Raw genomic sequence first — 21514 nt, forward strand, 5'->3', positions numbered from 1 at the left:
ATCATCCTCGTCGCTCTTGATTTTGTCCACATCCTTTTTGAAGGGAGGCCTCCAGAACTGCACACAGTTTCTAACAAGATCGGCAGTTCTGGGGATCTTGAACTCTCTGCAAAGTACAAAATTCTGTGCTTGTGCAATACTACAGATTACATGTACACCAAAGGTCACAAGGAATCTGAGAGAAGTGTGGTAATTGCAGGTAGAAAAGTATGATAAGGATAATTCTTGAGGCACAGAACACATACTCTTCCTCAGGGCTTCCATATCAAATACAGGTGCAAACAAAACCACAAAGCTGAACAGAGGAAGAACTCAGAAAGATAAGAAAAGGAAAGAAGTGGTAAAGATGGACTGAAATATACGGCATAAATATATACTAACTATGTAAGAAAAGGGAAAAATAAAATAGATATAATTGGAAAGGAGGATGGACTCTGCTTCATAGATAGATGGAACGAAAATATAAAATAATGAACATAAATGTGATTTAGCAGGACAAAAACTGTTAGAACGAGAAAAGAAAATGAGTATTGGAACTAAACAAAGTAGACCTACAGCAATAATAGGAAGATATATAACTATGATTGTATAGAAGAGATAGACTGAAATGTATGGTATTTACATGTACTAAATGTTTAAAGCTTGAGTAACCTGTTATTAGTTTAAGTTGTAATGAAAACAAATAAAAATATATTTTTTAAAAAAGAAAGACATTCTAGTATAAAAATGCCAGCTCCAAGGATGTCTCACAACAACCACCCTACTTCCACCCCCTCAGATTTGGCCAGCGCAAACCAGATTGCCTGTAATGTACCAAGACAGAGATCATATATTAAACAAGATCTTGCGGAACAAATATTTGCGAATGACTCTCACAACCAAGCCAAGTCATATGCTTGCAGCCAATCTCCAAGCCCCATCAAAGCCAGGCTTAAAAAAAAAATCTGCCCACCAAATGAAAAATCTGCTTCTCTTATAAACATGCGTCCCAGCTGAGAGCTCATGTTCGGAAATGGATGTTGGAGATATTCCAGAATTCCGGAGACTGGAGAAATTAGAGTTATGGGCAAAGGAAGTGATGGGGACATGGAAACTAACAGTGCAACCCGAAGCAAAGTTACCCCAGTCTAAGCCCATTAAAATCAAGGGACTTAGACCGGAGTAACGCTGCTTAGCATAGCAATGTAAGAGTGGGGAAAATTGATCCGTAGATAGAGATGGCGATCAAGCATTGCACAAAAAGAAGAGAATCTTTCCCTTACCCTCCAGAAAACACGCCATCAACTTTTGCACACCAGCTATACGGCTGTCTGTATAATCTACCTGGAAATCTTAATACCATGTGAAGCGTCTGTGCACCGTTTCAACTGTGCATATATCATAGATGCCCTGATCTTGCAAAGATCACATGACGGTCAAAATCCCTATAGGAACCATTGACAGAAATGAATCTGAAATCCTTTCCTCAAAAAAAATAATAATAGTCAACCAACTGACTTGCTAAGGTATTCTATAAGCATTTCCAGTTGCAGTTATCTAGAATTAAAGCTGAATCTTTCCTTGCACTGAGAGAGAGCAAGGAATACGGGATATCAAAATATGTTCATCGTTTCTGACATGCATCTGACAAAGAGAGCTGTGGCTCTCGAAAGCTTATGCTACAATAAAGTTGGTTCGTCTTAAAGGTACTACCGGACTCTTTACTATTTTGCAACTACAGACTAACACAGCTAACTCCTCTTCATCATTTCTGTAACTCTCCCAAACTGGCAATGCATTTGCTGATTCATAAAAACGGATGCTACCAGCTCTACCCTATACCGCCCAAACTTTTCAAAACTGCCTGGCATTCAACACAGGACGCAGATACCTGCCCTTAACATAAGATCCCGAAATCTCCCAACAACAACTTTATTTTTTAATATCCATCCTGATGAAAAGTTCTGGGGATGCACTCTGCTTTGCCAGGCTTAATAAAAGGCATGACTTGGCTATTGTTTTCAGATCTTGCTTCGGACGAACGCAGCTACATGCAAACAGGATAAATCCGTGAGCCCGTCAGGCGCCCCCAGACTCTGCCAGGTTTGGTACGACCGAACCATCTGGTTTCCCCTGTACAATTTGGGAGAAATGGAACTCAGCTTGTTAGCAAAGGGCAATTCCGTGTTCCTCTGGGTAAATACTGGCCAAGACTCTTCCACAGCCAACAGCTCAGCCAGAGAGGAAAATGGATTCTTAGCGTCTACTTGCTCTTTTTTGGCTTGTTGGGCATCATTGATAAATGCAGTACTCATTAAGGCAGGAACTGTGCCAGGAGAGAAAATGGACAAAGCCCCCTAAGGGGCATTTCTGTTTCAATTCTGCATCAATATCCTCAACGTGGCCTTTTTCACAGACCCCCCCCCCCCGAATTAACACCCAGTTCCAGCCGGCAGTTGCCGCAAGACATTTATCATGACACATGGAACATAAAGATCACCAAGACCTCTCGCTGGCCCCAGGCTCCAGGGACCCAGGCCCTATTACTGCCAGCACTTACGGGCACGCAGGCTTCATTTTCTAAGCTGCCACAGCAATTTCGGAGACCGGCTCTCCCCTTTCCCCCGTGGGAGAAAGCACTTTTTGATTGATCATCCGGTGCAAAGAAAAGAAGTCTGTTTGCTTTCACTCCAGCGGATTCATTGACAAAGAGAAGGCGTTCACCTCAAAGCATTTCATTAAACTCTGGGAAAGCAGCAGAAAAAACTGCCGTTCAGGGGCTCCCGGACAGACGTGAGTTCCAACCCTTGCTGTCGCACATACTCACTCAACGGCTTTGGACAAGTCACCTAGCCCTTTAAGTGTCAGTCTCTCAAGGAATATTAATCAATCGATCGATCGATATTACTTGAGAGATTAATATTAACATATTAGTATTATATATTAACCCATGAGTTAATTCTCAAGTAATTAATATTACTTGAGAATCAATTCATGGGATCATACTCCACCTCTCCCAAAACCTAAAAATGAATAAATAAAACTTGCTCAAGGTGGCCAACTTCAATAAGACAAAGAACAGGATTTTTTAAAAATGATATAAATTAAAATAATTTGGTGAAACTCATCTAGCAACTGTAAAGACAATTTCACTGTATAGATTAAGCAGCAATCAATAAAACCAAGGAGCCCCGTGGTGCAGAGTGGTAAGATGCAGTACTGCAGCCCAAGCTCTGCTCACGACCTGAGTTCGATCCTGGCGGAAGCCGGGTTCACGTTGCCAACTCAAGGTTGACACAGCTGTCCATCCTTCCGAAGTCAGTAAAATGAGTACCCAGTTTCCTGAGCATAAAGTGTAGATGACTGGGGAAGGCAGTGGCAAACCACCCCATAAAAAGTCTGCCAAGAAAACATCATGATGTGATGTCCCCCTATAAGTCAGACTTGGTGCTTGCACAAGGGACTACCTTTACCTTTTTACCAATAAAACCAAAAGGAAAACTATGACAGCAATTATTTATGAGACGGGGCCACGAGTCACTGGTAGAACATCTGTTTGGCACGCAAAAGGTCCCGGGTTCAAATCCTGACAACTCCAGTTAAAAGGAGGCGGTAACAGGCAATGTAAAAGGCGTCTATCTGAGAACTGGGAGAGCAGCTGTCAATTCAAGTAGACAACATTGATCTTGATGGACCGAGTGCCTGATCTGGTATAAGGCAGCTTCAATCGGTCATAAAAGCAAGTTGCAAATTTATTTTTATTTACTTCTTTTATACCCCACCTTTCTCAATGGGGAACCAAGGTAGAAACATAGAATCATAGGGTTGGAAGGGACCTCTAAGGTCATCTAGCTCAACCCCCTGCACAGTGCAGGAAATTCGCAAATACCCCCGACCCTGCCCCGCACACACACACTCAGTGGCTCTATACCCAGAAGATGGAAAAACACTGCCAGGATCCCTAGACAAACCGGCCTGGGGAAAATTGCTACCTGACCCCAAGATGGAGATCGGCCTTACCGTGGGCATGTAAGAGGGGGCCACAAGAATTAAGCACTTAACTAATCCTCGTTCTCTTCCGTTTTTTCCACACAACAACCCTGTGAGGTAAGGTTAGGCTGAGAGTCGAACCACACGATACGAATTACACGAGACCGAGCGAGTGTCAGGAGTCCTGTCTTATCCCAAATGCCCGTGTCCAGCATTCTATCAATGAGCACATGTCCTGGTCCAGTCTGGACCAGGACACGTGCATTCAAAATTTTCTGCTCCAGTGTCGCCACGACAGTGTGTGTACGCAGTCACAATCAGTAAGTCGGCAATGCAGAGCGTCCTTATTTCCTACATCTTCCGCTTCCTATCTGTGCAAAGTGGAGATGCATGATGGGATATTTTGGAGGTATGCGGAGAAAACCCGTGCCACCGCAAACACGGGTTCGATGGAGGTCCTGCAGTCCTGGCGCGTGTAGTTGAAAACAACGTTGGAACACATGTAAGTAAGTCTGCGTGAAATTCGTATCGTGTGGTTCGGCTCTGAGAGTGCGTGACCGGCCCAAGGTCACCCAGAGAGCTTCCACGGCAGAACGGGGAATCGAACCTGGGCCTCACAGACCCTTCGCCAACACTCTAACCACTACACATCACTGTCCCTCTATAAACACCATGTTCACTACTATCACCATAAACAGTGGCAAGGTCAGTAAAACAACAGTCCGATGGGATAAAACTCCATTAAAAGCTTGGCCAAACAGAAATGTTGTAGCCTGGTGCCTAAAAGCACCTCAAATGGGAGGGAGTTCCACAGGCAGGGCCCCGGCACTGAGAAACCCTGTCTTTGGTCACTGCTTACCTCATTTCCACAGGCGAAGGCACCAAGAATTACTTAACTTGAAGACGGATAGTTTAGGTTCTTCAGGTACCCTCATCCCAAACTGACTAAAAGAAAATTAAGATGTTTGATAGATATATACTAGTTACACTAAATCCCCAGATTGGCTGGGAATCCTAGAGGTTCTGTGCCTTCCTCTGGGCATAGAAAAAACAACACAGCCGTGAAAACTAAGTAACAAACAACCAAATGTTACACAAAATTATTTTTAGGTGTATTGGTTCATAAGGAAAAATAAGTAAAGTCATACAAGGAACTCCACATGCGCTCAATAAACTCAATAAAGAGGGGTGTCAAATTACGTGAAAAAGTTCCAGTTCTTAAACACAAGTTGTAAAATCCACACCAGTTACATATCATTCCTCCTAAGAGTCTTATTTACATGTTCATAGATCCAGAGGAGTTAGCCATGTTAGTCTGTAGTTGAAAAATAGTAAGGAGTCCAGCAGCACCTTTAAGACTAACCAACTTTATTGTAGCATAAGCTTTTGAGAACCACAGCTCTCTTCATCAGATGCATCTGACAAAGAGAGCTGTGGTTCTCGAAAGCTTATGCTATAATAAAGTTGGTTAGTCTTAAAGGTGCTACTGGACTCTTTATTTACATGTAAACAATAAACTTCTGCATACAGGGTGGATAAAAATCAATGATTTTTTTTAAAAAATCAAAAAAATCGGATTTTTTTTATTTAAATCGGATTTTTTTAAATAAAATGCTTTTTGAGGAAAATATATTACCATCCAAAGGTTATTCCATCATGAAATAAAGATTAGTTTTTAATTATGTAGAATAAGGCTGTATATGTTTAAATTTTTTGGTAAATAAATGCCATTAATCCATTCACAATGTCATGCTCTTCCAGAGGTTTTTGTAAGATTATTGGGCAGTTTCTCTGCCTACAAGATATTATCACAGATGCTTGGTTTTGCAGTTCTCAAAACTGAATTTGTGTCAGCTCAGCAGAGATCACATGCCTCTTCTTCACAGCAAAAATGTTATAACATGAACAGAGTTGAGAAAAAGACCTTAATCCTATTGTTCTACAAACCTGTGAAGACAGAATCAACCCCTCCAGTGCTAAGTTTCAAGAAGTTCAGTGAATAGAAACAATCTTTTTCTGATTGTTTGGAGTGGAATAGATCTGCACAAGAAGAAACTAAGTGTGAGGAGGGAGGGGCAAGCAGCACAAAATGAAAGTGAAACTTTTTGAGCACAATACTGCCCAAGTCTTTGGCTCTTTTGTGTGTACGACCTGAGGTTTATCACATTCTTTCCTTGGAGGAAAAAACCTATAATGGCAGCAGGCCGTAAAAGAGACCCAGTTTGGGAATACTTTAATGAAGTTCCTTTACCTATCGGTAAGGCAGGCATCTACTTGCATATTAAAGTTATACCAGCAAGAATTAGTCTTTATGTAGAAAACTATGATTTAAATCAAGCCTTAATGACTAGTGATTTAAATCGTGATTTAAATCAGTTTGATTTAAATCAAATCCACCCTGTCTGCATACATCAAGGGCTTCTAAGTATCAACACGCAAACAAATTTCATTGGATGATATTCAACCCAGAACACTATAGTCGATTCTCTAAAGTGTAAAGTGCAACTGAAGAAGAAATCGTGTAATTCCTCAAAGATTTGTAATTTGCAAGTTTCAAACAATCATTGAAGGTTCATATAATAATTCAAAGGGTGTACAAATTCTTTGCGTGACTGCTGATAGGAAAGCCGATGTTTCTCTCCCGTTTCCAGTCTTCTTTATCAAAGCCGTCAACGTTTCATGATAGGAGTTCTCTCACCAAGGAAACATCTCATCTTTCGACATTCAAAAAGAAAGCCTTGGTCAAATTAGTCTTAAAGGTGCTACTGGACTCTTTTTGATTTTGGTCAACACTAGATCCCCAAATCACCGAGGGATCCCAGAGGTTTTCTGCCTTCCTCTGGACATAGAGTAGGGGTCACCGAGGGAGGTGAGAGGGATAGCTGTGAACTATCTGTGTTGTGCAGGGGGCTGGACTAGATGATCCCTGGGGTACCCTTCCAGCTCGCTGTTTCTATGTTTCTACTTTTGGCATGTGGAGGTTACTGGGATTAACAGTGAGGTTGGTGGGCTAGGAATTGTAACCCATGGAAGTGACTGCAATCCCTCCACACTTTTGGGGGAAATCTTAGGAGGATCAGACAAGTTAGCAAGATTCTTGGCACCCACTTAGCAGGACAATCAACACACAGCTTAGCAAGCCCATAGATCCAGAGGAGTTAGCCATGTTAGTCTGTAGTTGCAAAACAGTAAAGAGTCCAGGAGTACCTTTAACAAACTTTATTGTAGCATAAGCTTTCGAGAACCACAGCTCTCTTCGTCAGATGCATCTGACAAAGAGAGCTGTGGTTCTCAAAAGCTTATGCTACAATAAAGTTGGTTAGTCCTAAAGGTGCTACTGGACTCTTTATAGCTCATCAAAGAGCCCTTTAAGTATCCTTCCAGGTGTTGCAAGAGCGGATCCCATGGGGAGGTGAGGTGTATAAATGGTATGTGGCCGCTCACAATAGGTTGGCAGCCTCAACCTGGTAATACCCATTCAGTTGGGAGAGCACAGAAAAGGTTAAGTTACCACTTGGCAAACAAGCGCCAGTATCAAGCCAAAGTCGGTGGACATCAGCCCAGCAAAATGTCAACAGAACCAGAGAATCATATTTGGGGATCACACAGCAGTTTGGCAAACGCGCACGCACAAAAGCGATAAACCCATTTTCTTTTACTAGCCAGCCACATTTTTTTGCCACATCACCAGCCTGGAAAAAAAAGGAAAAGTCCACCCAAATCCCACTTCCTGGTCGCTTGGAGAAACTTCCTACTTGCCACAGGTCACTAACTGTTTGCAAATCTATAACAGAGGAGGGCGGGGATTTCTAAAAAGCAGGCAGCTTATTTTAAGGGAGGATTTCTCAAAGACGACATTGCAGGATTCTAGAAGAGGATTTTGACGACTGGCTGACAAAGTGTTGGAATATTTGGGGGGAGGACTTTGGGGTACTAGGAAGCTGGTAAAAGAGCCCTGTTCGCACACTGCAGTGAACACTTGTATAATGTATGCACTGATTTGTCTTCATATGTGCATCGAGTAATTCTCATGCTACATTCGATGCACGTATAGCTGAACGTGCGAGATAAACTCCACATCCAGGTACTGGTTGCCGGTTTCATTTTTAAAGGGAACACATGCCGGCTTCTTCATACAATTGTACGCATGTCCATGCAGGATATATGTGTGTTCGCTTTAACATGTGAACAGTGCTGCCAAATGCAGATGAAAAGGTGTTCCTAAGAGATCAGAGGAACTCTGAAGTGTCATTAAGGACAACAGTGTAATTTGGGGTGTGTCAGGTTAGACAAAGGCCTGATATTATGATGCCTGGATTATCAGGTTGATTAGCGTGCTACTGTACGGCAGGCCCAGGTGAGCTGAATGTTTATGGGGCAAGCAAATTATTACGTGCTACAGCGCCAGGTGCTCTGAAGATGTAGGTCACCGCCTGCCTTTACTGCATCCAAGTCAGACGGCAGGTCTCATGTGATCTGAGGGGGCTCCCTCAGTACAAGACATTCCCCGCATGCAGAAAACTAGCATGTTCCATATGTTCCCCAGAGGTCGCTTCAATCAGCCACTAAACACTTGCTGATGGTCCCTGGCCCCAGGGAGGTCCGCCTGGCCTCTACCAGAGCCAGGGCCTTTTCGGTCCTGGCTCCGACCTGGTGGAACTCTCTGAGGAGACTTTGACCTGGCGGGATTTGTTATCTTTCCGCCGGGCCTGCAAGACGGAGATGTTCCACCAGGCATTTGGTGGGGGCTAGGCTGTCCTCTCGCCGGCCATACCACTGAAGACCGTCTACCACCCATGCAGGAAAATGCTGTATTTTAATATTTTATACCCGCCAATTTTAATTGTTTATGATATAATGTTTTAATGTTTTTATAATGTTTTTACTGTTTTAAACTGTTGTTAAACCGCCCTGAGCCTGTCTGATGGGGAGGGCGGTCTAGAAATGTGATAAAATAAAATAAAAATAAAATAAATAGTATGTCAGGGAGACGGCTAGGATTCAGCCATTCTTTCAGATTTTGTGTAGAGAAGGAAGGAAGGACTTTGATTCATGTAAGAGCCAGACACCGCTTCCAAAAGAGAAGTAAGAAAGGACTTTGGATTAGGGGAGGAAACCAGCCCAGCCAGCTGCCACGGAAACTGGGGAAAGGTGCCGAGTTCTAGGTCAAGCGGCAAGACAGATTACTGAGGAATTGTCTGTGGGCAAGCCTTGGCACGAACACCCATAACCTGTGGGCTGAACTCCCAAGGCGTGTCTGTCCTCTTTCTGTGCATGGGCTCTGCCTCGGAAGACGGATGTAAGGAAGTTATAATTAGTAGGCAGGCTTTCTACTAACACGTCCTTCGTCAAGCACATCTACTCACCCAGCCACCTCTCCGACACACCTGCGAGGTGGCCCGGTCTCATTTCAAAGCAGGGAAGGGACAAGGGGCGGCAACAGAGAAGAAAAGAGGAGAGAGTCTGAAGATGAGAAACGTTGGCTTGCCTCTAAGGGCTTCCCTAGAAAACTCACACACTGGCTCTCGTGGTTGCCAGTTCCGGGTTGGGAAATACCTGGTGATTTGGGGGGTGGGAGGGATTTTAGCAGGGTATAACGCATAACCCTCCAAAGCTACCAATTTCTCAAGGAGAACTGATCTCTGTAATCTGCAAATCAGTTGTAATTCTGGGAGATCTCCAGGCCCCGCCTGGAAGTTGGCAACTCTAGAGATACCTGAAGATTTTTGCGAGGGGGCAGCCTGCGGAGGTAACGAAGGGACTTTAACAGGATGTAATGCCATAGACTCCATCCTCCAGAGTAGCCATTTTCTGCAGGGAGACTGAAATCTGTAGCTTAGAGATCAGTTGCAATTCCGGGAGATCTCCAGGCCCTGCCTGGAGATTGGCAATTGTAGCTATACTTGAAGGCTTTTTTTAAAAGGAGGGGACCTGGGGAGGAACTTTAAGAGGGTATAATGTCATGGAGTCCACCCTTCAAAGTAGCCATTTTCTGCAGGGGGACTGAAAACTAGCTTAGAGATCAGTTGCAATTCCGGGAGATCTCCAGGCCCCGCCTGGAGATTGGCAATCGTAGCTATACTTGAAGGCTTTTTTTTAAAGGAGGGGACCTGGGGAGGAACTTTAAGAGGGTATAATGTCATGGAGTCCACCCTTCAAAGTAGCAGGCTTCTCCAGGGAAACCGACCCCTGTCGCCTGGAGACCGGTGGCAATTCCGGGAGATCTCCAGGGCTGCCCTGGAGGTTGGGAACCGCCCCACCGAGCAGCCCCCCCCCCTTTAAGAAGCAGAGTTCGAGTTAAAACTTGGGAGAGTTTCCAAGCGGGCGACTGGGAGCCAGCCCGGGCCGGGCGCACTCACCGAGGCGCAGGAAAAGCACCACGCTGAACATGGAGAGCAGGGTGGGCACGACGACGCCCAGGAAGGTGGGCAGCTTGCGGGCTCCGGCCCCCGGCCCGGGCGGCTCCGCGTCCATCGAGGCGCTGCTCAGCAGGCGGTAGGTCAGCAGCGGGCTGCGCTCCGACGCGCCGCCGCCACCGCCTCCTCTCCGGCTCGGCATGCTGACGGCGACCGAGGCACCTCCGCCGCCGACGGGACGAGGACTGGCCCGGCACCGGCGGCAGCCCCAGGGCGCAAGCAGCCCGCCCGGCCGGCCCACCCGCAGACGCGCCGCCCTCCGCCCGCCCCCATCTCCGCCTCCTGCCCCGGCTCGACCCCGGGAAGGGAGAGGCGCGCTCGCCTGCTCGCGTCTCTCCGGCGAGGAGCTCGTCTCGCTGAGTTCCGCGGGCCTCGTTTCCTGCGAACCGCCTCGGCGTGGGAAGGGGCCGCCTTCCGAGGAAGCGCGTTTGGGACCGGAGGCAGAAGGAAGTCCTTAGTAGCCCTAGAGGTCCCGAAGCGAAATCCACCCCCAAAGGCCAGAACATTGGCTGCACAACACCTTTCATTGGCGGCGGAGAGTGCCCTCAAGTCATAGCTGACACGGCGATCCCCTAGTGGGGTTTTCGTGGCAAGAGACTAACAGGTTGTTCGCCATTGCCTGCCTCTGCTACCCTGGTCTTTGTTGGAGGTCTCCCATCCAGTTACTTACCAAGGCTGGCTCTGCTTAGCGTCTGAGGTATGATGAGATCAGGTTCACCTGGCTAACCAGGTCAGGGTGATACCTTTTATTAGGACCAACGAAACCAACATATATGAGCACCAGTGTGGTGTAGTGGTTAGAGCAGGGCTTTTTTTCTGGGAAAAGTGGTGGAACTCAAGCCCGCACAATGACGTCACTTTGGGTCAGCTGGAACAGGGGGGGGAGTTTTTAAAGTTTAAATCACCCTCTGCGAAAATGGTCACATGGCCGGTGGCCCCACCCCCTGATCTCCAGACAGAGGGGAGTTTAGATTGCCCTCTGCGCCAAGCGGCGCAGAGGGCAATCTAAACTCCCCTCTTTCTGGAGATCAGGGGGCGGGGCCACCGGCCATGTGACCATTTTTAAGAGGTGCCGGAACTCCGTTCCACCACGTTCCTGCTGAAAAAAAGCGCTGGGTTAGAGTATCAGATTAGGATCTGAGAGATGCAGGTTCAAATCCTAGCTCTGTCCTGGAATCTCGCTGGGTGGCCTTGGACTGGTGATGCACTTGGCCTGACCTACCTCACAGGGTTGTTGTGAGTATAAAGTAGAGGCGAGGAGAATTATGTTAGCTGTTTTGGGTCCCTTTGGGGGAGACAGCCAGTGTGGATTAGCAGTAGGAGTGTCAGACTAGGATCTGGGAAACCAAAGTCCAAATCCCTGTTCTGCCATGAAGGTCACATGCTCTCAGCCTAACCCACCTCACAGGTAGGGTTGCCAGCTCCAGGTTGGGAAATTCCTGGAGATTTGAGGGGTGAAGCTTGGAGTGGAAGAGGTTTGGGAGGGAGGGGCCTCAAAAGCGTATAATGCCATAGAGACCCCCTCCAAAGCAGCCATTTTCTCCAGGAGAACTGATCTTTATCTGCTGGAGATTAGTTGTAATTCCAGGAGATCTCCAGCCACCACCTGGAGGATGGCAACCCTACTCACAGGGAAGATAAAATGGAGGAGAGGAGAACAGCACAAGTGACCTTGGGTCCTCTCTGGGGAGAAAAATGGATATAAATGAAATCAATCGGTCAAATAAAATAGTGTGTAAGCTTTTGAGTTCATCAGAACTCTTCTTCAGGCTGCATCTCCTAAATCATGGGACAAAATCATGGGTTTTCCTTCCAAGCAAATCCCTTGAGCAGACTCAAGCACCTGTAGATGCAGCCCCAATCCCTTGGCCTGAGATACGGTGCAGGGACTTCTATCCGGAGTAAGCACACCTTGGCTGCGTAACCGCAAAGCCCATTTACGTTGCACCGGCTTCTTTCTGCTGATCGAGTCCTCTACTAACGATAAAGGAGCAGGCCAGTTGGCATTCCCATTCGTCTCCTCTGTTTACAACTCAAGGCTAAGCATGTTTACTCAGAAGTAAGCTCCACTGGTTTCAAAGGAAATTGGTACATGTGTTGAGATTGCTGCAAGCGCCAAGCCTGCGTAACCCCTCTCCCTTCCCATTCGCTGCCTTCTGCCCTTTTCTGTCTCTGCCCCCTCCATCTCCCTCTGATTTAAGCCGCTCCTGCGGGGAGGCACATCTCCCCAGGCACCATAGAAATCAGACCCATAACATTTTTAAAAAGCAATTAAAAAGAGACAATAAAAACCGAAAATCTGAAATGAAAGCCAGGGCATACAAAGACGAGCACCGGTAAGCTAGCGCCTAAACACTGCTCCCCCTCTTGAGAAGCATCTGGGACAACAGAGGCAGTTTGAGGGTCATGGAGACAAGAGGATTTATCCTGGCTTTGGGTCAGCAGAACGACTTGGATCAGGCCTAAGGTTGCCTGGAGATTTGTGGGGTGGAGCCTGGAGATGTATTTATTTTGTCTTATTGGATTTCTCTTCCACCCTCCCCTCAAAAAGGCTCAGGGCAGATTGTGTGTGTGTTATGTGCTGTCAAGTCGCCTCTCTGACCTATGGCGACCCTATGAAAGAAAGACCTCCCAAACATCCTATCATTCAGAGACTTGGGCCGATTCCAGATGACTAACCTTAAGTCGCTTCATGCCGCCCTCTTCCGGATCGCGACGGGGAAAATGCGAAATATCGCGTTTCCTCGCGCAAGTTTTGCGCGACGACGCGCAAAACTCGCACGAGGAAACGCGATATTTCGCATTTTCCCCGTCGCGATCCGGAAGAGGGCGGCATGAAACGACTTAAGGTTAGTCATCTGGAATCGGCCTTGCTCAGGTCCTGCAAACTGGAGGACGGGGCTTCCTTTATTGAGTCAAGCCACCTCATTTTAGCTCTTCCTCTTTTCCTACTGCCTTCCACTTTTCGCAGCATTATTGACTGTTCCAGAGAATCTTGTCTTCTCATAATGTGACCGAAGTACGATCGCCTCAGGTTTGTCATTTTAGATTCTAGGGAGAATTCAGGCGTACATCGTTCAAAACACAATAAACATAATTACACACAATGATCCATTTCAGACAATTATCCATAAAATCAGGGCTCATTTTGAGGGGGAACATGCAGGAACGCTGTTCCGGCAGTTCTCCCAAGAGGTGATGTGTCAGGTGGCCCCACCCACCTGATTTTCGGCCATTTTGGGCCCGTTTCGGCCTCAGTTGGGCCCCAAACGGCTCGGATTGGGACCAAAATGGCCCAGATCGGGTCGGTGCTGGGCAGGGGAACCCTCCTCTGCCTTCTGCCCAAAATGGCAATTTCGGGCCCATTTTGGCCTGGATTGGGGGGGGGGGTTCATCCCGAATTGGAGCCCAAATGGCCCTGATTAGGCCACTGCCAGGAGGGGGAACACTCGCCCGTCTGGCAACAGCCGAATCCCGGCCATTTCGGGCCCGATCAAATCAATTATGCTAATCACAACCTTCCAGTGGTGTCAAGGGGTGTGACATATGCTAATGAGTTATGCTAATGCGTTCCTGCAATTCTTTTTCTACGAAATGACCTCTGCATAAAATCGATTAAATCAGTATAAAAATTCTCAGTTTATAGTAATAATAGATGTTACTAAGATGGCAGCCATCACTGCTTGGCTATTTGTGTAACTTCACTTTGGGTGAGGACCACAGGCAGTAGCTGATACAATTATCAGAAACAATTGAACAGTTGAAACCGGGTGGTGGACAGATCAGATGGGAAGATCCTTTCTGCACTTGCCCCCTCCCCTCCACTACAGGGCTGGCTGAGGCCTAGCCCAACCTCAACCATACGCCTGACAGAACATCTCTATCTTGCAGGCCCGGCGGAAGGATAGCAAATCTTGCCAGGTTCTGGTTTCGATGGACAGAATTCCACCAGGTTGGGGCCAGGACCGAAAAGGCCCTGGCTCTGGTTGAGGCCAGGTGGGCCTCCCTGGGGCCAGGGACCACCAATAGGGTTGCCAGCCTCCAGGAGGTAGCTGGAGATCTCCCGGAATTACAACTGATCTCCAGGCGACGAAGTTCTGTTCCCTTGGAGGAAATGGCTGTTTGGAAGGGTGGACTCTATGGCATTATACCCCACTGAGGCCCCTCCCTTCTTCAAATCCCACCCTTTCCAGGCTCCACCCTCAAAATCTCCAGGAATTTACCAATCTGGATCTGACAACTCTAACCACCAAGAGTTGTTTTTCTGCTGGAGAGGGCAGGATTTAGGGGGAAGTGGGATCTCAACAGGGTTTGATGCCGTAGAGTTAGGATTACTAGCCTCCAGATGGTGGCTGGAGATCTCCCAGAGCTGCAACTGATCTCCAGGTAGGATTGCCAGCCTCCAGGTGGTAGCTGGAGATCTCCCGGAATTACAACTGATCTCCAGGCAACAGAGACCAGTTCTCCTGGAGAAAATGGCTTCTCTGAATGGTGACGGAATTATACCCCGAAGAGGCTCCTCCCCTCCTCAAACACCGCCCTCTCCAGGCTCCACCTACAAAATCTCCAGGAATTTCCCAACCTGGACCTGGCAACCCTATCTCCAGGCCATAGAGATCAGCTCCCCTGGAGAAAATGGCTGCTTTGGAGGGTGAACTTTATGGCATTATAGCCTGCTGGGATTCCTCCACTCCCAAGCCCCACCCTCTCCAGGCTCCGCCCCCAAGATCTCCAGGAATTTCCCAACCTGGAGTAGGCAACCCTACAAAAGTCCAAAGCAGCCATTTTCTCTAGGGGAACTGATCTCTATTACCTGGAGATGAGTTGTAATTGGGGAGAACTCCAGCCACCACCAGAAGGCTGGCGGCCCAATTTCAGGCCCCTGCAGGCTGCATGTCTGATTGAATATCCCTGTGGCGAACCCAGACACAACTTGAGGACTTTGTACCATATAGTCAAGGGAAGCTTAAACACAAGTGCATGCAGGCAGGTAGGCAAACAAATTTATGAGGGTAGAGCAACTCCGGTTCGAATCCCTCTTCTGCCCTGGGTGGGTGACTTTGAGCGAGCCACACACTTTCATCCTTGCCTACCTTACAGGGTTGTTGTGAGGGTAAAAAGGAGGAGAGGAGAATGAGAATAAGCTGCTTTGGGGTATATAAATGAAATGAATAAAAAGAAATTGTATGCAAGGCCAATTCAAAGTATTTTCTCACCCCAAGCACATTGCACCCATTGCTTTCCGGGGCCCTGCTGCTGCTGACTGGGTTTGACCTCCTAGGTGGGCCCTCTTAGCAATCTCTTGGGAGCCCTGATCCCAGAACCGGTCCTGCTAGTGTGGACTTTTTTCTCAGGTTTCAGACTCCCCGGGAGATTATGGTGTAGCTGAGGCTATTCTACATCTCCCTAGCATTTGTAAACTGCACTCCATGCATTGACTTGAGTGCTTGGCCTGGAGCCAGACTACACCTGATGCCGGAGATGTGTGATCAGCATCTCTTGCTTTTAAAAAAGGCTGCGGGAGCGGGGAGGCTTGGGTTGGGTTAACTCTTTCCAGTCTCCAGTTTTTTCACAGTTAAGATTATGCACCTGGATAGCCCAGGCAAGCTCACTCTCGCCAGACCTCAGAAGCTAAGCGGGTTTGGTCTGGGTTAGTAAATGGATGGGAGACCTCCAAAGAAGACCAGAGCTGCAGAGCCAGGCAATGGCAAACCATCTCTGTTAGTCTCTTGCCTTGAAAACCCCACCAAGGGTTGCCATAAGTCAACTATGGCTTGATGACACTTTCCACCATCACTCAGGCCTTTTTTTCTGGGGAAAGAGGTGGGAGAACTCTCACCCAGGGCAACTCCTGGGAGGAGGTAGTGCACCTCTCACTACATGTGGGGCTGCACGATGACATCACTTCCAGGAAATGGCCCGGATCAGTCACGTGGATATTTTAAAGAGGTGTCGGAACGCTGTTCCAGGGCGTTCCGGCTCAAAAAAAGCCCTTCCGCCACCTCATATGCAAACAACTGTTTGTTCCATGCGGAAAACCACTGCCTGCACACTCACCTAGCAGAGTAAACGGAAATCCATTTGGCAGAGAGGGGCAATGTAAATTGGAAGAAAAAATGGATGAGAGAAGGTTTACCTCCCTGTGGCCTCAGTTCCACCCCGCACAGTGATTTATAAAAATGTGATTACAAATCTCCTACCCAACATGTTGTGCGGCTATACTCTAGACTCCATTCCCTGTTTGGTGACAAAGCTCAACGGGTAACCATGAGCCAGTCACTTGCTCAGCCTAAGCTACCTTGCAGGGTTGCTGTGAGGATAAAATGCATGCTGCCTAGGGTTACCACCTCTGGGTTGGGAAATTCATGCAGATTATGGGGGTGGAGCCTGGGAAAGGCAGGGTTTGGGGATGAGAGGGGCCACAGCAAGGTATAATACTTAAGAGTCCACCCTTCAGCTGCCATTTTCTCCAGGGGAACTGATCTCTGTAGCCTGGAGATCAACTGTAATTCTGGGACAGAATTACAGAATCTAAAAGACTCTGCCTTGCAGGGTTGGTGTGAGAGTGAAATGTATCTGTGTGGGTGGTGTGGGAGAGACCAGGCACGCTGGCCCGAGCTCGCTAGAGGGGGCAGCCATTTGAAACAGAATGGAAACAATAAATTGACAGTTGGCTCTTCCCAGAAATAGAAATTGTTCAGCTCCCCTGATGAGAGGCACATAGAAGGTTTCCAAGAGTATTCCAGACTTGCTCCAGCCAATTGATTTTAAGGAAGGAAAAGGCAAGTGTGGGGGGGGGGGGCAGATATATATGTACAGAGTGTGTGTGTGTGTGTGTATAGATTTCAATTGAATCCGCTGCTGCCGCCCGCCTGCAGCTGCCACGGCTAACCTCCCCTCCGACCCCAGGCATCAAGCTGTGCATTTTTCTTTCACCTGTTTAATTACTTTGAATTCACAACAATTTGTTTTCTCGGAGGCTTTTTGTAGCCGAGGTAAAATCAAACCGAACATACCGCCTGCTGCTCTTTAATCACTCCCCATAAATCCTTCTCCAGAGACCTGCCTGGCTTGGCAGCTGCTCAGCGCAAGGTGGGAGGTGGGGAATAGAGGAGGGGGGCGGGGGGCAGTAAGAAAAACTCTGTTCCCGGCAATCAAATTTCCTGGAAGCTATTGCACTAACAGGGCGGGCTTCTCCCGGCCTGATCTCTGCCTGTGCAAGAGCCCCAAATCTGGGGAGGGGGAGCAGAATGTGACAGCATCAAACCCAAGAAGGCAACTGTCATTGGGTGGCCACCTTTTTGCAGGGCTGTGCTCCTGGGCTTTTAAGCTGCACCCCGGCCTACAGAAATGGAGCCAGTGAAGTTTTTCCAGGCCAAGAGATAAAATGAAGTGGGGGGGGGGGAGATTTATCTGTGCAATGTTTTCAGCGGGAAGATGCTGTTTAAAACACAGAAGATGCAGTGTGCCTCTGAGCCTGTGCAAAGTATCTCTCCTGCTTGCCACAAACTGACCACATGAAACCTAATAATATCTGGGTTTTAAGAACACGCGGCTTCTGGTGGAAGAAACTGGACCTTATAAAAATTCTCCCCAAAGTACAGGCGTTTGTGTAGATTCCAGCACCCTGGAGGTCACAAACATTTCTCTAGATCAAGATGGGTAGCCGTGTTTGTCCGTCTGTAGCAGTAAAAAAGAGCACCTATAAGACTAACAACATTCGAGGTAGGCTAGGCGCTTTCGTGAGTCACAGCTCACTTCTTCAGATCTGAAGAACTATCTGAAGAAATGAGCTGCGACTCACGAAAGCTCCTACCCTACCACAAACACTTCTGTGTTCTGTTCCTACTCCCTGCAATCCAGCCAGCTAAACCAAGAATTTTATCACGTTCTTGGCAAGGTGTTATGAGACGCAGGCTATGAACGGTCTGTCCTGTTTACAGGAGCAGGAAGCCCTGCCGGATCTTGCCAAAGGAGCTGTTATAGCACCCACATATCATTGAGCGTCTTCCAGGGCAGTACAGGGGGCATTCAGGGTCTTGGCTGGCTGGGGGGAAAGCTCCACTTTCCTGAAGCTCTTTGCTCCTCTTTGGATCTTTGCATTCATCCTTCCTCACAGTTTGATAACCACAGGGGCAAAGCTGCTGTAGCATAGCGGTTAAGTGGTTGGGCTGCAAATCAGCATTCCGCTGGTTCGACTTCCACTATTGCCACGAGGTCAGCAGGTGGCCTTGAGTGAGCCTCTCAGCCCCAGCTCCACAGCTGTACTGTGAGGATAATAATAACACGGACCTTGTTCACCACTCCGAGTGGGGCACTAATGCGTCTCGAAGAGCGGTATATAAGCGCAGTTATTATCTAGCCAAGCCTCCAGGACATTCTATTGCTGACCTAAAAGTAGCAGTTATCTGGCAGAGGAATTTCAAAGGGACAATTGAAAGAGAGACTGCTGAATTGCAACTGAAAGCGAAGCTCAAGACTATGGGCCAAGCTTCTCGTGATGAATGACACAGGTTGGACCCTTGCCAGCTTCCCTCAAGTTTTGATGGGAAATGTAGGCGTCCTGGTCTTGCAGCTTGGCTCTCCAACTGCTGTCCAATGGACTTTTCAACTGTCCCTTGTCCAACATTCTGCCAAGCTGCTTACATTTCCCATCAAAACTTGGGAGAAGCTGACAAGTGTCCAACCTGTGAAATAGAAAAGAGCCCAGTAGCACCTTTAAGACTAACCAACTTTACTGTAGCATAAGCTTTCGAGAATCACAGTTCTATGGTTGTTGTGGGTTTTCCGGGCTGTATTGCCGTGGTCTTGGCATTGTAGTTCCTGACGTTTCGCCAGCAGCTATGGCTGGCATCTTCAGAGGTGTAGCACCAAAAGACAGAGATCTCTCAGTGTCACAGTGTGGAAAAGGGAAAAGTTTTCCACACTGTGACACTGAGAGATCTCTGTCTTTTGGTGCTACACCTCTGAAGATGCCAGCCACAGCTGCTGGCGAAACGTCAGGAACTACAATGCCAAGACCACGGCAATACAGCCCGGAAAACCCACAACAACCATCGTTCTCCGGCCGTGAAAGCCCTCAACAATACAATCACAGTTCTCTTTGTCAGATGCATCTGACGAAGAGAGCTGTTGCTCTCGAAAGCTTATGCTACAGTAAAGTTGGTTAGTCTTAAAGGTGCTACTGGACTCTTTTCTATTTTGCTACTACAGACTAACATGGCTAACTGCTCTGGATCCATGTCCAACCTGTGTCATTTGTCACTTGTAGTTTGGCCCTATGCATCCACCTGGACTGAATTGAGACCTAGGCTTCCAGTCTCATTACAAATGGTAATTTCTTCACATCTGCCCCCCGCTCCCTGCATACCCCACCATATTCAATCACGCCTGCCTTTGTCATTCACCAGCTATTATAATTCGGCTTCTGTAATCACCCCACTCTCCAAGATATAAGGACAGATAGACTCACATTCTAGTTGTATCTGAAGAACTGAGCAGTGGCTCACGAAAGCTCATACCCTACCACTAATTTTGGTCTTAGGTGCTACTGCGCATGCATGCACGCGCACGCACGTACACATGTGCACACACCGCAATTGGTATTCAAGGTTTACTGCTTCTGAACTAGGAGGTTCTGCTGCACTGGCTAACAGCCATTGAATAGCTGAACTACCGCTCTTCTGGTAGCTTTCCAGCTCCCAGTTGTCTCCGAGACTTTAGCAGTTGCTCTTCTAGCTGCAGAGGTGTGAGCTTTGTGACTTTCCACATTTCACAACAACACCCCAGATAAGGAACTACGTCAAGGGAATGTACCTTACACGTCACTGCCAAGTCTGAGTCATTTGGCAGCAACAACTTCAGCAACAAATATAAGCCTGCCGGGAGTGTGAATGGTGACAAATAGTGCAACACCTATATGTGTTCAGACAGTATCTTACCAGGTTGGTTGGACGAGTGACTCAGAAGGCAGTTGGCTTTTCCTGGTTCAAAAGGGAAAATGCTTCGGGGAACAAGGGCGTTTGGGAGAGTTTCATTTTATTATTATTTACCGAAGCATGTGGCCGAATAACACCGAGAATGCTTCCTTGTTCAAACAGTAATCAAATGACTCGAGGTCAGGAAGATTCCCGTTTTAAAGGAGGACTGAGGCCTTTTTCCCAAAAGAGGCTTAAGTTTGCATTTCTGCATCTGTAAACTGAACAATGGCTATTAACGTATGAAAAAGCTGTTGATGCAGAAGGGGAAGTGAGAGAAAGCCAATGGTTAAGTGGAACGTATTTTCTATTCATTGCTTTTGAACATGTGATTTACATTCAGTTGATTAATCTACCACTTACGGCTTTATTGGGCAGGGTTTAGAAGAGAGGGACCTTTTATAATGCCACAGAGTCCACCATCCAAAGCAGCCATTTTCTTAGAGAGAACTGATTTCTATCAAATGGGAATTAGTTATAAAGCCAGGAGATCTCCAGGCCCTGCCAGGGTATTGGCAACCCTACGGTGTCAGCCTGTTGTACAGAAATAAAACAGAAATCCCATGGCACCTTGAAGACGAACAACTTTGATTCCAGCATGAGCTGTTGTGAGTCAGAGCTCACTTCTTAGATGCACACTGAAAGGAACTCGTTTTATACAAACTAAATTCATAATGAAAATTGAGATGTAGGGGGGACTTGGTGTAGAGAGAGCATCATAACTCAACTGTTTTTTGGAGTGAAACTCTTTGTAAGTAGGGTTGCCAGCCTCCAGGTGGTGGCTGGAGATTTCCCAGAATTACATCTGATCTCCAGGCCACAGAGATCAGTCCCCTTGGAGAAAATGGCTGCATCCGACGAAGAGAGCTGTAGCGCTCAAAAGCTTATGCTACAATAAAGTTGGTTAGTCTTCAAGGGGCTACTGGACTCTTTACTATTTTGAGTCCACAGGGACCTTTGGAATTCTAACACAGGGTGGTGAGCATAGTCACAAAATGGTTGCCACGGGAGGCAGTTTCTGATGTCAAAATGGCTGCCACGAGAGGTGAAACTAACGGCAAAATGTCAGGAAGTGAGGTTATGCATAATCCTAATAGAAAGTCTTCAATATTTCAGGCAGAAGCTCCGCTTAACAGCAGGCTTTTTAAAACA

At 47.2% G+C, this 21514-nt stretch overlaps 1 protein-coding gene across 1 annotated transcript in view; it reads right to left on the reverse strand.

The window, feature by feature from the left end:
- The window catches only part of LOC129332910 (solute carrier family 12 member 9-like), a 110843-nt gene extending 100281 nt beyond the window's left edge, over window positions 1-10562 (reverse strand). Inside the window, exon 1 of the mRNA XM_054984214.1 lies at window positions 10329-10562. Within this exon, the coding sequence (XP_054840189.1) occupies window positions 10329-10527 (199 nt within the window). The 5' untranslated portion in view covers window positions 10528-10562. The remainder of the gene's footprint in view (window positions 1-10328) is intronic.
- Between the last annotated feature and the right edge of the window lie 10952 nt (window positions 10563-21514).

Source organism: Eublepharis macularius, chromosome 6 (assembly GCF_028583425.1).
Source record: "Eublepharis macularius isolate TG4126 chromosome 6, MPM_Emac_v1.0, whole genome shotgun sequence".
NCBI lineage: Eukaryota > Metazoa > Chordata > Lepidosauria > Squamata > Eublepharidae > Eublepharis > Eublepharis macularius.